The sequence below is a fragment of the Hyperoodon ampullatus genome (genome assembly GCF_949752795.1).
Source record: "Hyperoodon ampullatus genome assembly, chromosome: 9".
NCBI lineage: Eukaryota > Metazoa > Chordata > Mammalia > Artiodactyla > Ziphiidae > Hyperoodon > Hyperoodon ampullatus.
In genome coordinates, this window is record NC_136922.1 from 33,311,638 (window position 1) to 33,333,464 (window position 21,827).

The following is a 21,827-nucleotide window of genomic DNA, read 5'->3' on the forward strand; positions in this document are numbered from 1 at the left end:
TCATGTTTCAAGGGTTTCTTCATTTGCTCCACAAGTATCAACAACACAAATTAAACAACTTGTTACTGGAAAAGCTCGGACTTTGGAGTTGGCGATCCATTTGTCTGTTTCAGTGTTATATTCAAGGATGTGTCCTAATCGACCCACACCTTGAAAACCAGCCAAGACATAAACTACAGAGCCGACTGCTGCACACTTGACTGTTACACCCTTCCATGGCATTGGTGAGACCATCTTCCATTCGTTTAATTTAATATCGTAATATTCCACATTGTCCAGACCACCTTCAAAAGAATAAAACGTGAACAGCTATATGAACAATTCTAAGATCTCTTAAAGTAATAATTCTTTGTATTTTTTCCAAACCTTTTATTATGAAAAACTGCAAACATGCAGAAGAGTTGTAAGAATTTTACAATGAATCCTCACATATCTACCATTTAAATTCCTATTCTTACTTGAACACAGCAGATATTTAACTTAATTTTCATTTGTCATTTTAGAATCATAAATACTTATATTTATTCTATAAAATTAAAGATGTTCTATCTGCTCTGGAAAAATTAAAAAGTAGACCAGTGAAGTTTCCTTCTGATTAAGTTTGATTATAATCATTCAAATGTCCTTCTTTTTCCTTCTACCATTTATCTGTCAGCAGCTTATGAAAAACAGCAATGGACAGAGACAGAAGAAGGAAATAAAGCTATTTCTTTGTTATACTTAAGTAATGATTAAAGGTACTGACTAAAATAAGCTTTGTGGAATCTTATCTATAGATTCAGTCCAAATTCTACATTATTAAAAGCAATTATTTAAGATTCTTTAGTACATTATTTAAGAACATAAAAAGGTCAAATTTACTCATTTAAAAAAGTAGTACTGATATTTTCATGCAACGTTTAAAAATGTTTAGGAAACACTGCCATTCAGAGTCTGGATACAAGTCCTAAAAGTTAAGTTAAAAAGTTTTAAAAGTTATATTAAAGTTCAAATGTTTCTGTCACTCAATAGTTTTTTTTTTTTTTTTTTAAATATTTATTTATTTGGCTGTGTCAGGTCTTAGTCATGGCATGTGGGATCTTTAGTTGCGGTACGTGAACTCTTAGTTGCAGCATGTGGGATCTAGTTCCCAGACCAGGACTCGAACCCGGGCCCCCCCGCATTTGGAGCATGGAGTCTTAGCCACTGGACCACCAGGGAAGTCCCCACTCAATAGTTCTTAAGCTAATGTGATACCATTCCCCAGAGGGTATTTGGAAATGTGCTAAAGCCACCTGAGACTGTCACAATGACTGGTGGCTATTACCTACATTCATGGACAGAAATGTTAAACGTATATTACAATGTTTCATAAACCGTTAGTTCACAGAAACTATATAAAAAAAGTCTAATGATGTATGTGATCAAGAAACATTTTCATAACTTAAGATAAGGAAATATCAGCAAATTCATTGCAAAAGTTGAAAAATGAACTAACTTCACATACCTAAGCCATTCTGACCACCCACAGCAAATATCTTGTCTTTTACAAATACCAGTCCATGATTCTTCCTGGCTTCAATCATTGGACACAGCTCAGTCCATCTGAAAAAACAAAGGAAAGTTTTTAGTATACATGTTCACAAGAAGTAAAAGGACTCATACGAATTTATAAGAAAGGTCTGTTATCCCAAGTAAGCGCTCATTTACCACTCACATATGTGTACACATGCACACACACACAAACAAATGTGCGCATGCACGTCTGGAAAGCTAGAAAACAAAAGTTTAACAGTGGTTTTCAGTAATTTATAGGTGGGGTAAATAGGGATTTTATTCCTTTCAACTCCAATAGGATATGGGAAACAGGATATCTGGAGACTATTAACATGTCTCTGGAAGACATCCATTTCCTATAGTTCACAATAACTTGTAAAACAGTAACAAACAAAACAGGGAAGATATGTAAGAAAATATAAGGTACTAATATGGTTTTAGTCACATGTGGTTTTAATTAATATTTACATAGGGTAAGTAAAACAAATTTGTCATGGGCCTCTAGCAATCAGCAAATTAGCATATCTGTTACTATTCACACAGACATCTTTAAATATACACTTAGAACTTCAGGCAGCTCCTATCATTTTGTCACGTTTAATAACTTATTAGCACGTTGCTGTGGTCACAGGCACTACTATAAAGAAAGAGATTGAGAATATAAATGTGGACACAAGTGTTGAAGGATACTAATTCACAGGTAGCAGCATTAAACACACAATTTTGTTATTGTTTTCTATGAGATTAATCTCTTCTTTTGCATGTACTCCCATACAGGTAACTGACATTTGTGATTGTGAAGGTGGTATCAGCACACAGCTCTTAACAGCTGATATAAATCCAAAGACTCCAAACAAAAACAAAAAAAGGGCAATTTGGCATAAGTGTAATGCTCTAATATGGTTATTTATAACTCTTCTTTTAAATACTTTAATACATTTAACTTTTCAAAACATAATTAGAGCATAATGATGAACTCTGAAATATCAACAACTTGTTGCCTTATATTTACATACTTTTGGTTTGTTTTAAAAATGGTTTGACAGTCACCACTCTCATTTCCTGAGCATTCAGTTAAAGTAAGTCCTCCTGTTTTTCAGGACGAACACATGTGCTCCTCCAGGTGAAAAGACCAGCATTCAGCTCGAAAGTGGGAGAGCCAGTACTCGACCTCCACAGCCTCTCCACACAGTGAGCTGTCAAAGTGTGTTAAACAGAGTATCTGACTTGGAAAAATTCAATATACATACCCCTTTCTTCTCTAAATATGTCTATGATATAAAATAAGAGAATGTTTTATGTATATGTAAGTCTCCTCAAGGTTTAGAATTAAGGAACTTCGTGAAACACGCTTCCTTCCTCCTATAATTCACATGCAGAGTATGCACTAGGTCTCTGCCCTCTCCAACCTGAGTTTAGTGTTCAGTAGCTTTCCTCAAAATTCTAACTGTGGAAACTGTGTTGTGTTGTTTCCATAGGTTTCATTTCTTAGCTTCCAATCGAACATATTCTAGTTAAAAAACACTTTAAAAATTGTCAAAATTGGGAAGAAACAGTCTTACAAAAAATACGTTGGATGGACACAACATATTAGAAAGGAAATCATAGTAGTATATAACATCTTTCATTTTGAGATTTGGATAATTATATTCACACTAGCTTTTCACTTAGGAAAATTTAGAGAATATAGAGAATTCAAATTTAATACATAAGCTCAATATATACAAAAGAAATGCTAAGTTATGTAAGTTTTAAAATATTCCCCAAACTGATTATATTCACCTAGTTTCAAAAAATATTGAAGTTGTAGAATCCCTTTACACTCTTTCTCTGCTACTATAAACAAGAATATATTGATTTACACTGATACTGCCTGAATAAAGGTCTCAGAATTTAGAAGCCTGGAGTTCATATGGGATGGGTTCTACTCTAAGATATTTTTTTAGAAATGAAACAATAATTAGGCAGCAGAATGAATGAGATTACAGTTTTCCAACTAGTATGCTGTAATGCTTTTTGAGTATAGGATTTATGGGAGGTAAAGTAGAGACTGATATAGGAGGGAGGACAGTTGGTATATACCCTGCTCCTATGGTTTAGGACAAGAGGGGATGGATAGATAGCTCGATGGATGGATGATGGGATTAGGATAAGGTGTATCCCCAGTGTGCCCTGGCAAGTACAAAGGTACAGTTTAAAAAAACATTGGGAAGTATTAAGTTTGATGATCTCAAGAGATTTCCCAGTCTAGACACTTAGCAAAAGATAAGTTTCAAGATAAGCTTCTTTCAATTCTATCCCTAACATGGGTGACTAGTTGAGCAAAAAATGAGAAAAGAACAATTGCAATTGTACTTTTCTTTGGGAAAGGAGTTACTGATTTTGCTTCCTTAAATCCTTCAAAAATAGGTGGGAAGCATAAGTAACTGCAAATGGCAATCATATTTTATAATTAAATCTTTACTCTTAATTTAATAAAAGCAATAGCTGGAGTAGAAGACTTCTATGTTTTGTAGCCTGGAAATATTTCCTAAATACAAAAATTGAGCACAAGAGTTTTGGTGCAGCTCTTTGGCATAACACTTAAGTTGAACATATTTGCCCAATAACTTGTTCTCCTAAAGGAAGAACAATCCTTTCAAACGAGCAAGTTAATTTTCTTATTGAAGATCTTTGGATGTTTCTGATTATCAACAAAAGGTCTGACTGGAACATCACCTGTGTTTATTTTCCTGTTAGTTAATTACACTATACTTACCACCCCCCACTATCAATAACTGGCTCATATCCTTTGGCTGTATTGAATGGGTTCCATCATTAATGACAAGATCAGAAAAACAGGCTAACCATTTATTTCTTTGTATTTTGCCTTTTAAAAGCAGTTATTTTACTTCCCAGTTGACTTAAGAATATTTTATTTAGGGACTTCCCTGGTGGTCCAGTGGTTAAGTCTCTGCGCTCTCAATGCAGGGGGCCCAGGTTTGATCCCTGGTCAGGGAACTAGATCCTACATACCGCAACTAAGACATGGAGCAGCCCAATAAATAAGTAAATAAATATTTTTTAAAAAGAATAATTTTATTTAATAAATATAAATCCAAACATACTTTAGTAAGCACAAACTCAAAAAAGACATTATACCTAGGGGTATGATTCATTAATGCCAGGAACCAATACATAATATTTCTAATTGAAGGCAAATTTACTACTGGTCATAAATTGTTTCCCCCTCTCTACACTTCCTGATCTCTCAAACAAAAATATTTTGAGTTTGATGAATCAGTCATATTTTCTTATTCACATTTATTTATTGCACAAGCAGGAATAGAAAGAGAGGGGCTCCCATGGGGTATAAGGTCAAGCTATTTCTTAAGGTGTAGAGGAAGGGTCAAGGCTATAAACATGCCCCTGACCCTAGTACATTCAAAAATCCTTCTGCTGGGTTCCTTCTGCCTTTTGACATCTTCTTCTATTGAGCTTATAGAATACAATTAATTGTGTAGTAAGAGTTTTAAACTGATACATACGTTTCTGTGGCAGGATCATAGACTTCACAGGAATTCAGTACACGCCCAGAAACATTGTTCCCTAAACTTCCACCGCAAACATAGATCAGGCCGTTGGCCTCCACCATCCCATGGCTGCAGCGCTGGGTCAGCATGCTGGGCTTTGTGTGCCAGCTTTCAGTTCTTGTATCATAGCACTCAAATAAATACAGAGCCGAGTTTCCTGTAAAAGAAAAGGACCCCATCTTGCTTAACTTAGTGTGTATGTGGGCCTGGAGTGAGTTGACTGTAGAGTTGAATCATTAATTACTGGAGGAAAGAATTTAGGGTTGTAGAGTCTTTTCTCTACTCAATCAACAACAACAACAAAACGTAGAAATAGTTTCAGAAAAAGCTACCCGTTTGTATAGACCTTGGAAAATATTCAGAAAAGGATCTGTTGGAGAGACTTATTAATCGGTAATTAAACAAAAAAAAAGAAATTGGTTTGATTTCAAAAGATTTTCAAATTAAATAAGAAACATTATGTATGTCTTCCAGCCCAGTTATGCATGATGGGAATTAATTGAACCTCAAAAGTTTATAGAGAGGGGGAAAAACACAGCTGTTTATAGATGGTAAGTCTATACCTTAAAATATGAAGACTACTATCTGAGAGTATCCTCAGGCTTGTCATTTAATGTTCTACAACAGCCACTGCATCATTAACAAAACTGTTCTTCCTGACTGCTCTCAGCAGTTGTGTGGGTAGGCCCTGAAGTCATTCCATTCTTGAATATACACTCAAAGAAGCCAGTCCATTCTTGAATATACACTCAAAATATCGTTATGTGTTTCTGGTGTACTTTGATTATACATTTTAACGGCAAAACACATCCATCCTGTTTTGCAACTTCTGCACATTTTAGGAGCTCAATAAAGAGTTTTAGAAATGATACCATTAAAGATCAAGTGCTGGGCTTCCCTGGTGGTGCAGTGGTTGAGAGTCTGCCTGCCGATGCAGAGGACACGGGTTCGTGCCCCTGTCCGGGAGGATCCCACATGCCACGGAGCGGCTGGGCCCGTGATCCATGGCCGCTAAGCCTGCGTGTCCAGAGCTTGTGCTCTGCAACGGGAGAGGCCACAACAGTGAGAGGCCCGAGTACAGCAAAAAAAAAAAAAAAAAAAAAAAAAAAAAAAAAAAAAAAGATCAAGTGCTTTTTTTCTTTCCCAAGAAGAACAAAGCTAGAACTTTATCAAATTATTGCTCCCCTCCCACTTTTCTGGACTTTTCTAACGCTTAAAAGCAATAACACCCTTATAAGTCTCTATCAAAACCAAAGCCTATGAAGAGCAAAGTTCAAAGAGTAACAAACAGAAGAAGTAATAGTCATGACTAACAGTAACTTCTTTTTAACTTTTTAAACATTTCAAATTTGGTAGATCCAGTTGGTTGACACTAAAGGGAAATATACAGTATATAGCAGATTAAAAAAAGTTACTATTTAAGTGAAAAACTGACAGTAAATGCTAAAGAAATGAAGTTATCTACTATACTTTCCACAAAAAAAGGATATCTATAAAACAATTCCTACTATATTTAGGATTTATTGTATTTGAAATATGCTGTATTAGACATTCTGTGAGAATGCTTTAAAAAAGGGGGAAAGGTCACCTCTTAAGTCACATTTAGAAAATCATAATCTTTCTTGTATTCATTTTGCATCTAGTGGGAGTGGGGGTAGAAACTTAAAACAAATAAATATGCTGACCAAAAGTAAAACAGTCTTTGGGCTAATATAAAAATCATAAAAGAAAACAAACAGACAACGTTTAAATTCCATACTTTAGATTTACTTCGTTTTCCTGGTTTTCTTTATAAGCCCATTATTTAGCTAAAGAAATTACTTGAAAAGACGAAAGCATATAAAAGCTAGTCTGCACCTATAATATTCATTTAGAAAAATTATTCATTTAATAAATGAACACTAGTGGACACTTACAAATTATCTGTCAATGAGAAAGGTTTTTATACCCATACCCACACCCTGTTCTGATCAATAAGCTTAAGATACCACTACCAATCATTACACTAAAAAGTTAAAGAATAGCGAGTTCTCTGGTGGTCCAGTGGTAAATAATCTGCCTTCCAATGCAGTGGACACAGGTTCAACCCCTGGTTGGGCAACTAGGCCCAAGCGCTTCAACTAGACAGCCCGAGTGCTGCTAACTACAGAGCCCACGTGCCACGACTAGAGACAGAAAACCTGCACTCCACAACTCGAGAGAAGCCCACGCGCCGCAACGAAGATCCCGCATGCCACAACGAAGACCCGACGCACCCAAAAGAAAAAAACAAAGTTAAAGAATAAAGCAAATGAAAAAGATTATTCTTACTTTTTTCTGATACAAAGAAAGCAAAGATAATACAGATTTTAAAAGCCTGAATGTGGGTCTATGAGTAAGCCAAACTCCAAAATCTTTAAAGCAAATAATATTACATATATAAAATAACTAATCCAGATGGCAACAGAGAAGCTAAAATCCAGATGACGTCAATGAAACCATTGTCATGACAAAAAATGGACAGTTAACATTATCTAGGAAGTTGAAGTTCTCGTAAATTAATGACTTATAAAGAGTAAGGTAAACCTTCAGGGAAATGTGCTCTAAAATATGACAGATATGTATTTAAATTTGTCAAAAAGTATCTGGACAAATAATACCAATTTTGTTTAAATATGAAAGCCAAGACCCTCAGCTTTAAAGCACACACAAATACTGAATAAGTCCTTACCAACTTCGGAACCTCCAGATGTATAAATTTTGCCTTCTGCAGCGCAGGCAGCAAGGCTGTCTCGAGGTGTTGGAGGGCCCAGTTTGGAATACCAGCTATCTTTAACGACATTATAGCAGTCCATTCGTTTTATGGGGAAAAGCTGAGAGCCACCCAAAATGTAAACTACATTGTCCCAAAACACGCATGCTGCGTCTCTTCGTTTTTCAAAGGGGCAGCGGATGTCTGTCCAGCTATAATCCTGTAACAGGAAAGGATAGGAAGATTTCAGTAATGGAAAACTATAATAGAAAAGGATGAAGCAAAGATATAATTGAGAACATATAAAACATAAGAATATGTTAAATTTATCAGAGTACATATAAGAATGTTTGGCTTTAGACTATTATTTAATCTTGCGTGATTTCTTCAGAATGTTGGTTAGTCGTGGCAGAAGGCAAGAGGAAGACAGTGACGGCTTTGGGTCTTTTCTGGCTTTAAAGTAAACTTTAATACATTTGTATGTATCACCACCACCCAGTCTTCTATTCCTTCTGTTATTGAGGATAACAATACAAGAAAATACTAAAATAAGCAGTTTTGTTAATTAAAGAAAGATTTTTTTTTCAAATGTAAATATGTGCATCCCTTCTTTGCCGGATGTATAGGGATATGAAGAATCAATGGATAATTTGAAGCTTTAACTGCCATTAACCTACTAATGTGTAAAGCCAGAAGGCATTTTGTAGACTTCTGAGAGATATTAATTTTCTGTAAATATTCAGGTGAGCCAGTATAGTCAGCCAGACTCTTAAAGCTGTGACATTATGAAATACTTGAATAACCTGAGTAGTCTGGAAACAACTTTTTTCTTCTCAATGAGAAGCAATGGGCACCTATCAGTACTTCACAATAAAGGCTGTTCACAGCACCACTGATTCCTATGTTTGATGACATCCAAGGACACCTGTGCCCTTCTTCTATGTAAATATGTGGGGGAGTGCTCCCAAAGTTATAGCTTGTTGGATCCTCCCCCTTTTAAAGCAAGGAAGTTACAGTGTTCCTGCTGCTTTCTGAAAATGGTTGAAAATAATTAGGGCCAGACAGAAATCGAAACAAGTCCCAATCTCATCAATCAAAGCACTGTGTGTGATTTATTAATGTGGATTTCCTTTTGGGAAAATTTGATATCTATCATGCTAATGTCCTGTTTTTCAGGCACGCACTGAATTAGATCAAAGCATCATAGAACGTAAGAAATGGTCTCTTAGGAAAAAGAAGAGTCCCTGATTGAGAATATCTTGACTTCTAGTGATGATAAACATTCTGCCTTTTAGGTGACCAGAGAAACAGAGCCTTAATCCCTTTCTTCTTCTCAAATTAGGGTCTATGAAGCCCCCTGGGTTACTCAGTGGTATTTTTATTGGTAGGCACACAAAACTGCAGGATAAATGTAACATCTTCCTGAAGCTTCGGTTTTACTCAATGGATTTGAAAAACTGAGAAAGAATATTTTTTTTCTTTTTTTTTTTATTTGAGGAAGAATATTTTAAAAATGTGTTTTCTTGGGGAAACTGTGTACCACAGAATGAAAAAAAGTAAGTGATAAAACATCCTACAGGGAGCAATACCTCAAAAGTAAACAAAATTACTCTCTTATATATTATGCAAATCTACTCATAGCTCCTACCTGACCAGGTTCATTAGCAGAGAAATACAATTTCATTAATAAGGTACATTAACTTAGTGAATCTCAAGTCTTGCCACTCTTACACCCAATTAATTTGATATTATTAGAAATATCCAAAATTTCCCATAATTTCTAAAGACATCCTTAAGAACATTATCTTTCTAAACTCTTCCTTAATTTCAGGATGAGAAAGTTGGTCAGATATTCTTTGAAATGGTCTCCAAGACCTGATACTCTTCAAATTAAAAAGAACTGCCCCGGTAGAAGCTGGAACTAAAAAAAAAACAATATACTACTTCTTTTAGCTAGATGAGCTTAAACACTTAGACACTAAGATTATGAGGTTCCAAAGAATGAAATAATTTCAAAGAGCTTGGTAACAGAATAATTCTAACTTTCCAATACTACTCAAGGGTCTGAGCAGGGAATGGATGATCATAAGTCATACAGGACTTGGTTATACTTCATATTTAAGAATTAAAATGCACTGCTCTCTCGGAACTCTAAGCCCAAGGGAAAACTGATTAGCTTGTGTGTCTGCAGTGTGTGTGTGTGTGTAACACGGGAATAGGCACATGTTTCTATCTACTTGCAATGTGGGCTCTCATTTCTCTAGAAGTCCTCAAGTTTTTAAATCTTTTCCAACTCTCCCAATACTGTCATTGGTCACCGTATATGTTAAACACTATGCTTGATAAATACTAGCTATATATAATATTCTGCCTAACAGTTCATCTTCTACACAGGTAAGTGAAATATCTTTCTTTTTACCTGGAATGCAAAATAGACTTCATTTCAGATAAAATGTAATGCTTTACATTTGGGCTCATTAAATATACCTGTCAGGTGTTAAATGCACCTATGTTTGAGCATATCTGCCTTTGGTTGTACACAGGGGAGCTTATGGTCTTTTTTTTCTGTGCGTGTATGGGCCAACCTCCCTTGGAAATCTACCCAATTCCCTCAATCTACCCCCCATCCAAAATAAAGTACTGAGAATGTGATTTAACGTTTGCCCTTTAATAACTTGTTATACTACCTAGGAGATGTGTGCAGTTGAAGAAGCAAGCAGAGAGGGGAAAAAAACAGATGGGAAGTCAGGCTTGTCAGCTCAGTGGATATCTTTGCCAGGTTTTATTCTAGTCATGGGACCACTCCCAACCTGGGGCCTGTAGGTGGAGGAAGAATTACTTATGGCTCCCAGCACTCACAGGCTACAAGGCAAAGCTAGAGGGGCATGGAGCTTTCATGTTAGTAACAGATGGATGAATAGCACTAGAGTCACAGTGTATGTGTGTGGGCAGGAAATTGTTATCCTAAAAATATAATTTAATGCAGTTTTTATTGAGTACCTATTCCAGGCAAGGTTCTATGCTTAGCTGCTGAGAAGATATGAAAATGAGAAAACCGGAAAGCTTAGAAAAAACACAGGTAGAAGGATTTCTTAAGTTCTGACACATCAGCCATGTATGCATCCACACATATATATGCAGCCATACCCATGTATAAAGTCCTGTCTTTCCTGGTCCCAGGCAGTCTTTCTTGCCTCTGCTGTGATATATCACATTCTAGACTTTTTTCAAGCTCAAGACTCCTTTTCTTTTTGCAAGCTTCCCTGATTTCCTTTTTCTGAATCCCCACCACACTGAAGTCTGCAGTTGATGACTGAGTACGCCATTACATCTTGTCTTGTGTGACTTTTCAGCTGTAGGACACTGCTACAGGAAGTGAAAGTGAAAGCCCTTCTTGAGTTGAAGGGCTGTAATATTTTTCTCCAAATGCCTTAGGGTAAAAACATCAGCCTTCTATTTTCCTTGAGAGTAAGGATTGATTTTATATAATCTTTATTCTGAAAACACATGAATCCTCAAATAATAGAAACACTACAGATGTAAATTTTAATAATAATCAAGACAACCAAAATGCAAAATGAAAGAAACTTTTTAAGACTTGAGAACTTTATTTTGCATCATTTTGAGAGAAAAATCAAGCAAAGCTAGGGGAGAGAGGAGGTATATGCCAGATGCCACAACAGTCCTAGAAGCAGTGTCATGAAAAGTACATCAAAACACTGTGGCTTATAAAAAAGACAAAATAATGCCATTTACAGCAACATGGATGGACCTAGAGATTGTCATACTGAGTGAAGTGAGACAGAGAAAGACAAATATATGATATCACAAATATATGATATCCACATATAATGTAGAATCTAAAAAAATGGTACAAATGAACTTACTTACAAAACAGAAACAGTCACTATTACAAATAAGTCAAAATATTATATATCCTTATGAGGAATACTCCACAGCCCTTCAAAAGGATGGTATTTTCATTGACATGAAAATACCACCACAATATAAATGCTGAGAGTAAAAAAAAGTTTTTGTAAAATAGCACATATGGCATGATCCCACATATATAAAGTGAGAACACTGGAGACTTCCCTGGCAGTCCAGTGGTTAAGACTCCATGCTTCCACTGCCGAGGGCATGGGTTTGATCCCTGGTCAGGGAAGCTCTCTGCATGCCACGAGGTGTGGCCAAAACAGAAAAATAAATAAAAAATAAAATTAAAAAAATAAAAAATTCCAAATTAAAAAAAAAATGAGAGGACTGGAATGATGTTCACCAACTACTGATGACTGTCTGTTATGCTGGGAGCACTTTGGCTTTCTCCTTTTTATCTTGCTATGTTTGAATTTTCTACAATGAGCATATATTATTTTTTTTAAACAGAAAAAGTAAATACAACAACTAGGCAAGTAGTACCAAAAGCATGGTACAAAGAAAACAACTTCTCACATCAGATGCTTATAATAGTACTAAATGTTTTAACAGAAATGTGGACTTAAAAGTAATTTAAGTTAAGGCTTTAAAAATTTAAACACTTAAATAGCTATTATACTCTGCGGCTGAATTTCAACTACAAGATGGATCAGAAACAGTCTTTGCTTTCCTTCCAAATAGCACACTGTTAGGGCACTCTAGTATTTTAGAAGTGAACACTTGATTGTGCTTAATTTCCTAGGCTGCACCCACTTTGAAATGCACTCATTTTCAATGGGATCACACAGATATTTCTGTAAACATATTAACCTCCCAAAGTCCAGAAAGTGATTTAATAATCAGCCATTGGAAGAAAATACTCTTGTAACTTAAGTTCTTCATAAAACATAGCATCACAGCTAGAAAAAAGGCTTCCACAATTGGGGGGGGGGTGGTGGGTGGGCAGGGCGTGACTGTGCTACTGTAAGCTGCTAGATAAACTCAGGAACAGTGAACATATAAACGGGCAGTTCCCAGCTACTGATCAGTTAAAACTAGCAAGGAGTGGGAAGTGAGGCCAGACACCAGCTCAAAGGGAATTACTAATTAAGAATCACGACTGTTTTATAAAGTCACAACATGTTCTCCCGCCTCCACTCTCAAACTAAAACCATACCACCAAGACACACAACTCAAATCTACTCAGAAATTTAAGTGAGATGAAACTCAGTTCAAAAGTAAAACCTGATATGAGTGTTATGCTCAATATCAGCTCTTGTCCTTTCAGTAGAAAAATACATGAAATAGCAGGGGAGCATCTCTGCACTAGCACCTTGCCAGATATCTCAATGACAAGATTTGCCTTTAGATGAACTTTGACGTGTAATTTTTTATCTTGGCACAGGAAGGCATATTATACTTTAAATGATTCTCTCAAATCTCAAAATGCAGTAACATACTCATTTAATAAAATGTTCTCACCAATGGGACAAACATCAACTCTGTCTCAGATGTGTGGAGTATAGGAGATAATGCACCCAGTCAGGAGGTTTGGAAGAGTTAGGCAGGGTAAAGAAAAAAACCAAAATGGAGATGGTAAGCCTTTTTACATTTAAATATGGGAAAATGAGAAAAACTTAAGGATGGCAGGGAGAAAGAGGCTCAGTGAATGAAGATTCAAGAGTCAAATGAACATAATTGATATTCACGCACATCCTAAGATTTAAACCTTCTGTTAATAGACCAGAAAACTGAAGTTCAGAAAGGCTGACTTGCCTAAGCTCCGATACCTAGACTTGAAACGCTCTTTCTCCAAAACAGCTTCTTTCTTTTAGAAATAAAGGAAGGAAGGAAGGAAAGAAGGAAGGAAAGGAGGGAGGAAGGAAGACAAGGGACCAAAAAAAAGGTCTCACAAAAGAAAAAAGACCAATGGCTGAGCCCTTCAGTTCTTCCACCTATATCTAAATTCTTTTTTTTTTAAAGCAAAAAGTTAGACTCCATTCAGTTAAATAATACTTTGTATGCATTTTATGAAAAGTTTTAATACTCATACTTATCAAACCAAAAACATATATTCATACTTAGGACTCAATATATTCTTTTCTTTCTCTTTCTTCCTATCTAAACTCTACCAATATGTGTCCCTCAAGAAAACTTCCATGAAGCTTCCATGGACAAATTCAACCCAGGGGAATCTCTTCTTTTTAGACCACCAAGGCTGTCATTACCTATCCCATACTGGGACTTTTAATTGGCTACATTCAGTGGCAGCTTCACCAACCTCAGCCTCTGTGTTCTCTAATTGCTTCAAGCTTGTATACATCTCATACACTTTGAGTTTGACTCCTTCATAATCCTTGCTGCAGCCCAACCCCAAAATTTCAAATTCTAGATGAATTGTCATACTGGTAATATATGACAAAATATTTGTTCAAACTGCAGTTTATAACCAGCTAACTGTACAATATGCTATGGTACAATCTGCTGTTGTTTATAGCAACTGAGGTTAGCTTTCTCTTATACTGATCACCAATTTTCAAAGAATATCACAAGAAACCTATCTGAACATGATTTAATACTTCTAGGATAAAAGATCTTACTGTGCCTTTGGGTCATCATATGAACAATTACCAAAGGTAGCCAACAGTAATTTTTCAATGACATGGTATAGTAAATATTTATTTCATTCCCTGTTGGTTTCCCTCAGCCTCTTACCCCCTAGCCCTGCATTTATGTAGCCACTACCCTCCAGCTAATTCCAGGATGACGAGAGTCCTTTAAATTAAAACATCACCACACAGATTTATCATCCCTAGTCTCCTTATCCCTTCCCACCTGTGGCCCTCAATCAAATACCTACAGCTTTGTTTCTGCCCTCTCTGTCCTTTAAGGGGACTGATCTGTTAATTTATAATAATTATGGCTGGCTGTGGCTTACAGAGAGTCTGAAGTCATCCCTCTCTTGGTGAGTCGTATTTTTACTGGGGTTTTTTGCAGGCACAGTGACTAAACACAAAAGGAAACTGATCCCTGAAGGTGGGAACTTCAGGTACTGCACCTTTGTAGGGTAAAAGGGCTGTGAGGCTGACTTTACAACAAAACTACAAAAGTGTGTTATGGAGATGCTTGAAAACAAAACAAAACAGAGGCCCTCAATACTCCTATTTTGGAAGACATTCTAGGAAGGCACTCTACTGAGAATATACCTCAGAATGTGTTCCAATCTCTTCTACTTGAATGTGAGGACCATCTGTCTAACCAAACTGCCTGCAAACAATCAGGTATGAGAAATACTTATTGTGCATAAGTGGTAAAGAACATTGATTTTTACCATCAGCGTCTGTTATACTGACCAGTAAGGAAGCTTAAGGGATATCCATGTTGACCCACACTTGCATTCCAGCAACGTCAGTCCCTGCGGGACACAGCTATAGGTCCAAACCACCTGGGATTACTGCTGTCCATTTTGGATATCTTTTTCTTATAGGTGCCCCTGATCATTTTAGCAGCACTCACTCTTTGACTCCAGCACACTGTTCCTACAACACTCTTTTGCTGGTGACAAACACTACTGATGCACTCTTACAAAAGCTTCATTAATTTTTTAATGTAACACCATTTTCCTACAAGGTTTACACTTCTTTTACACACGGGTCTTTTAAAATCACATGCAACGTATAACTGCCAGTTTCCACCCTGATGACAGTGTCTCCTTAGTGAAGGCCTGTTTAAGAGGGAAGGTAGCTATGATACTGTGAGAAAAAGCACTGTGATACCTTTAGTAAACAATATTTCCAAGAGGAAAGTGTGTTTTGTGTTGAAAGTAACTTCACTTCTTTTGATTTCGGGCCCACCTATATTTAAATCCAGTCCTATAAAACCAACTGACAAAATTGCTTATGAAATATTATATAAAGTTATACTGGTTCATTCATCCTCACAAACTTGACTACCCACATTGGGCCAGACACTAAGCTCAGTGATGAGTCTACTTCAGAGTTTTAAGCAGGAAAAGGTACTAAGAGGGAATTCCCTGGTGGTCCAGTGGTTAGGACTCTGTGCTCTCATTGCCAAGGGCCTGGGTTCCATCCTTGGTCAGGGAACTAAAATCCCACAAGCCCCAGTGGTGAGACCAAAAAAAAAAAAAAATATGGTTTTCTGCCTTTGCAATTTACAGGGTCTAGTCCTCACTCTGCTGGTCTTACTCCTTGTTTGGTTTTGGCAGGGAATATGCAGAATCCCTTTTTCTCTAGAGCATAGTCTCCTTTTTTTGGGGGGGAGGGGTTGTGTTGGGTCTTTGTTGCTGGCCACAGGCTTTCTCTATTTGCAGCGAGCAGGGGCTGCTCTTCACTGTGGTGGCTTCTCTTGTTGCAGAGCACGGGCTCTAGGTGCTCGGGCTTCAGTAGTTGCAGCACGTGGGCTTAGTAGTTGTGGTGCACGGGTTTAGCTGCTCCGTGACATGTGGGATCTTCCCGGACCGGGGATCGAACCTGTATTGGCAGGCAGATTCTTAACCACTGCACCACCAGGGAAGTCCCATAGTCTCCTATTTCTCCACCATATGAAAGTGGTGAGCCAAGACCCCTACAAAGTTTTAAGCCCTCAAAGCTGATCATTTCACTGACAAGAATAGTCCAAATAATCTGGTCAATTAAGCCAACTTTTATTTGGCATCGATATCATAAAACGTTCCCATACTACAATTTGAGAACACCAATCCTAAGAGAACAGAGCACTGGATTCAGAAAAATAACTTTTAGTAAATCAACAAGCACTTGAAAACTTTAAAAAGAGGTACAGGCGGGGGAGGGGAGACTCAGCAGGCTTCGTGAAAGGGCCCTGACAAGAAGAGTATCATTTCAATTCAATACAGCAACCCAAGATTTCTTTATCCACTCCTTTATCTACTTATCTACTAGAAAAAATGTTAAGATTTTCTTTCTTATCCTTTTTCAGTCAGCAGTTAATACAAATATTTGCCACCTCTCATGGGCAATATCCAAGGAATATCTAAAGATAATCGTTTATAGGGAAGTTGGCTTAATTCTAGATAATTCAATTAAGTAGTACTGCTTAAGTTGTCTCTCTGAAGGAGATCAATTCAGTGAAAATAATCATTTTGGGTTGGTATAGGACACACATCAGTGGGTTCCATTTAATGACAGTTAAAACCATTTTAGCATCTCTGAAAATATTAAGTTCAAGAATTTTAAAACAATTCCTATACAGTACTTATTATTAAGCAGTCTACTGAAATAATGAAATAATGTTCACCTTGGGAGATTCAAGGTAAATAATAATAACTTATAATGAAATCAGCCTTCCCAATTGTTTTAATATTAGAAATAATAAAGACAACCAACTTATATTAAAATATTATAAATAATAGTAAATGGTGATATTTTCAAGATGAAGTTTTTAGCAGAAAGAAAGGAGAGGTTGGTACTTCTAATAGAAATATTTAATAAATATTGTAATGGGATTCTAATGGTGTCAGCATCAGGGAATAAAGTAATAACTGATGGAATGAGGATGTTTTTATTGGTAGTTATATCCTCAGTTATTTAAATTTTTCCACTGAAAGTCTAAAAACTTGTGACCGAGTATACAAAAGAGCACTAGGAATGTGCCATTTATAAGAGCAAAGTAAAACATCAAATGAGAATTCTGAAGTTACAGTCTCATTTCCAGGCTCGTGCAGAATATCCGTCTTTTTGTTTTTCATCTGTCCAATTAAAAAAAAAAATTAAGGAAAGTGTTACAACTACAGACCAAAAACAAAGTGCTAGTAGTCATTCCATATTTGCCTTATTCTGAAAACAGTGCTGTCTCCCAAATGAAATCAGGATTCTCCTTGTCCCCACTGTACACCAAAGCAGACATCTACTTTAAGATAAAGTATTTTCTACCAAAATATACTTTATTGCTTCTTAACTGTCAACATCAACACCGAAGTTAGGCTTTGGGAAACAAGAGGGGTGTAACTATTATCAACACCTGAAAGCTGTGGTTCATAGATTTAAGCTCCTATGACTTCAGATTTTCCTTGGAAAGAAAAAAGTTCATTTATAAATTTCCTGCTGTTGACTCAAAAGGATCCTGAAAAATTAAAAAACAGTGAAATTAAATAGCCACTGAAATGTCAGTAGTCTTAAAACTTACCTGGTGTGAAACAGATGTGTAGGTGTATCAACCTGTTAAGCACACTGACATTGTGCTTATTGAACTATATTGCACAGGCCATGAAACCTCATGGTACCTGCCAGTCACTCAGCCTTCTACTAAGAAAGGAAGCTAGACGTCTTTAGTAAAAAATCAGCCTATATATTGGAGATGGAGGAATGGACCAGAGATAGATATATGACCTGAGAGCAGCCCACAGGGACAGTCCAAATATGATGGTATTTAACCAATCTAATCTGATACTCTTTCCTTGGAGGTCTTTTTGATATCTGGCAGCATATATACTCTATGAGTTATATGACTCACACTGGTGACTCTAACTATTGTAGCAGGGCCAGATGTGGTCTCCTTACTGGACCAGATTGACTAAAACTTGGTCTGTAGTTAACACTCTGGCTAATGTGTATTTCTGTTACTATTTACCCAGATCATTACATGGAATTTCAACTGGCAGGGAAAATAAAACAATTTCATAGTCTGACCTCAAGATCTCTAGACTAACTTTCTGCTATAATCTCAGCTGCAGGAGCCCTGGTCTATCTCACCTTGCCAAAGGTCTCCTATATTGATGCCTATAATACTGACCAGTTCTGGAAACAGAACTGAACAGAAAATGGAAAGGATCCCATATGTCTTGGTTAGACAAGTGCTTCACAGGACAGAAGTTATCCTAGAGTACAGAGTTGGTCACTTCAGAGTCCCTAGATGTCCACAGGTCTGCAGCAGGGGTTGGCAAACTATGGCCTGCAGGCTAAATCCAACCCAATGACTGTTTCTGTAAATAAAATTTGATTGGAGGGATTTCCCTGGTGGCGCAGTGGTTAAGAATCCACCTGCCAATGCAGGGGACATGCGTTCAAGCCCTGGTTCAGGACGATCCCACATACCGCTAAGCAACTAAGCCCGTGCGCCACAACTGAGCCTGCGCTCTAGAGCCCATAAGCCACAACTACTGAGCCCACCTGCCCCAACTACTGAAGCCTGCGCGCCTAGATCCCGTGCTCTGCAACAAGAGAAGTCACTGCAATGAGAAGCCCGTGCACTGCAACGAAGAGTAGCCCCTGCTCGCCGCAACCAGAGAAAGCTCGCGCACAGCATCGAAGACCCAACATAGCCAAAAACAAATAAATAAACTAATTAAAAAAAAAAAAACCTCATCACACGGTTTAAAAAAAAAATCTGACTAGAATACAGCCATCCCCACTTGTTTATGTATTATCTATGGCTGCTTTCCTGCTACAGCATCAGAGTTAAGCAGTTATGGCAGAGAATGTGTAGCCTAAAAAGTTAAAAACATTCTTTGGTCTTGTATAGAAAAAGTTTGCCAAGCCCTGATCTACAGCATGTTGGCATAGCCCCTTGGAAAGGAAGGACAGCTTGCTGCCCCAACCATCTTCTAACATTTTACAGATGACACATATCCTGTGTTTGGGTGTCCTACATTTAAACTTTTACTGGGTAAGCTTTCTAAGTGGGACAGGCTATAATCATATGGCTCAGCTGCTCAGGCTATCCTGTGATCCTAGGGCATTGGGATGCTGATTGAGATGCTGCATATAACTTCAGGCATGTCTCAATATGACCAGAGAGCACATGTGTAGGATTCTGGAGCAAGGCCAACCTACTTTAAGCAGGTACCATTTTTTCAGTAAATAGCTCCTGGCTGGCTGCTAGGGTCTGACAGACAGCAAATGTCTGACACCAAGGGACACCAGGTGACCATATCATTAACCCATTTTGAAGTTTTACCTGACCTACCAAATCACAAATAGCATGCTTTCAACCCATGATCTAGTATTTATACATAAAACTGGGCATATGGAGGTCCCAAAGGCACAGAATACCCAAATGGGATAATCACAACCCTTACTCAGTAGGCCTTCTCCCTCACCCAGGGTTACGTCTTCATGGAGGTGGTCCCTACAGATCAGCTGACAAAATTGAGAGACCTGAGCTCGGTTCATTTGTGATAGTACTAGCCAAAAGTGGACTGCTTAAGCATTATACTCCCTTCAGGAATGGTACTGAAGGATAATACAGAAGAGACATATCCTGATATGGCAGATTTTCAAGCAGTTCCTTTTATTGTCCATTACACCTCTCAGTAGAGAAAGCCTCAGGTCAGTTTTTATCCATTCTCGGATGGTGACTAATGGTTTTCCCAGATGGATGCAGACTTAAAACAAGCAAGCATGAAAGACTGCTGACAAGGAGATGTGAGGAAGGATAATGTAGAATGCACTCCAGAAAGGAAACAAATTTGGGTCCCACATGAATTCTTACCAGAGTGCCCACAACTGCAGCAGTCTCTTAACAATCATGTGGACAGGACTGCATCTATATCTTTCCTCCCCAATCCGATGCTTGCTCAATGGGCTTATGAGTGACTCCAGTGGCAGTGATAGATATGCATGCAGTAACTGCCTAAGTCAGTGGCTACAGAAGCTAATGGACTTTCCCTCCCTGGGCCAATGTGGCTATCCACTACTGGCTAGCACCCACTTTGTTGGCAATATTGACCGATTCTAAGAACTTGATTTGTTATCACACCTTGAGGGAACCAGTTAGTTACCTAATACCAAGCTAACTACACTGGAACGCTTCCATTGTTGAAGGGACAAAGCTCTGTCCTCATTGGAATTGATACTTATTCTGGATGTGGATTGGCCTTTGCTGTCTTTTGCACTCTTGACAACACCATCATATGTGTTTTTATAAATGCCTTGTATATCACCACTACAGTATTACACAGAAGGCCTCCAAGGACCCACTTCTCAGAGACAGAAGTATCCTGATGTAAAAAGGATGTTCTAGACTCACCAGGTTATCTATCATCAACAAAAAATGGGCCTATGAGATGTTGAAAGAGACCATTAAGTGCTGAGATTCAACATCAGTTATGGGTACCACCTTGCAAGGTCGGGGTGCTATATTTTAGGATTATGGTATCTGCTCTGCTTGGGCAATACATGTAGTAACAGCAAAATATGGTATTATCTCCCCCACAGCCAAAAAACACAGTGCTAAGAAACAAGGCATAGAAACAGGAGCGCATTTTCTCATAATCTGTTTTTAAAAATTGTGTTCCTAGACCTATGACTCAGGCTCTGCTGTCCAACTGGCATAACACATAATGGAAAACACATTAAAATTGGTAATAATTTCTAGATGGTTGAGGCTTCCCTGGTGACGCAGTGGTTAAGAATCCGCCTACTAATGCAAGGGACACGGGTTTGAGCCCTGGTCTGGTAAGATCCCACATGACGCGGAGCAACTAAGCCCATGCGCCACAACTACTGAGCCTGAGCTCTAGAGCCCACGAGCTACAACTACTGAACCCACGCGCCACAACTACTGAGCCTGCGTGCCTCGAGCCCGTGCTCCACAACGAGAGAAGCCACCGCAATAAGAAGCCCGCGCACCACAACGAAGAGTAGCCCCCACTCGCTGCAACTAGATAAAGCCCGTGTGCAGCAACGAAGACCCAACGCAGCCAAAAATAAATAAAATTATATTTTTTTAGATGATTGGATTGAAGGTAATTTTACCTTTTCTTCTTCATGATGGTCTAGATTTTCCACATTTTCTAGAATGACTGTGTATTATTTTATATTCAAACATAATTACTAAGGGGGAAAAAAACCCCACATAGCTCTAGAAGCAGATTTTCAATGAAAATCGCACATAAGGAAAGCAAGGAGCTGTAATGAATGCAAGGAGCTCCTAACAAAAGACAGAACTGTTTCCCGTTTTCTTTTTTTTTTTTTTTTTTTTTTTTTTTGTGGTATGCGGGCCTCTCACTGTTGTGGCCTCTCCCGTTGCGGAGCACAGGCTCCGGATGCGCAGGCTCAGCAGCCATGGCTCACGGGCCCAGCCGCTCCGCGGCATAT

General features: G+C 37.8%; 1 protein-coding gene across 1 annotated transcript in view; it reads right to left on the reverse strand.

Annotated features, from left to right (window-relative positions):
- The window catches only part of KLHL7 (kelch like family member 7), a gene marked incomplete at both ends in the record, with an annotated part of 55,907 nt that continues 34,080 nt past the window's right edge, over nucleotides 1–21,827 (reverse strand). Inside the window, 4 exon segments of the mRNA XM_079710964.1 lie at nucleotides 1–284; nucleotides 1,487–1,584; nucleotides 5,064–5,265; nucleotides 7,819–8,059. Of these exon segments, the coding sequence (XP_079567090.1) occupies nucleotides 1–284; nucleotides 1,487–1,584; nucleotides 5,064–5,265; nucleotides 7,819–8,059 (825 nt within the window).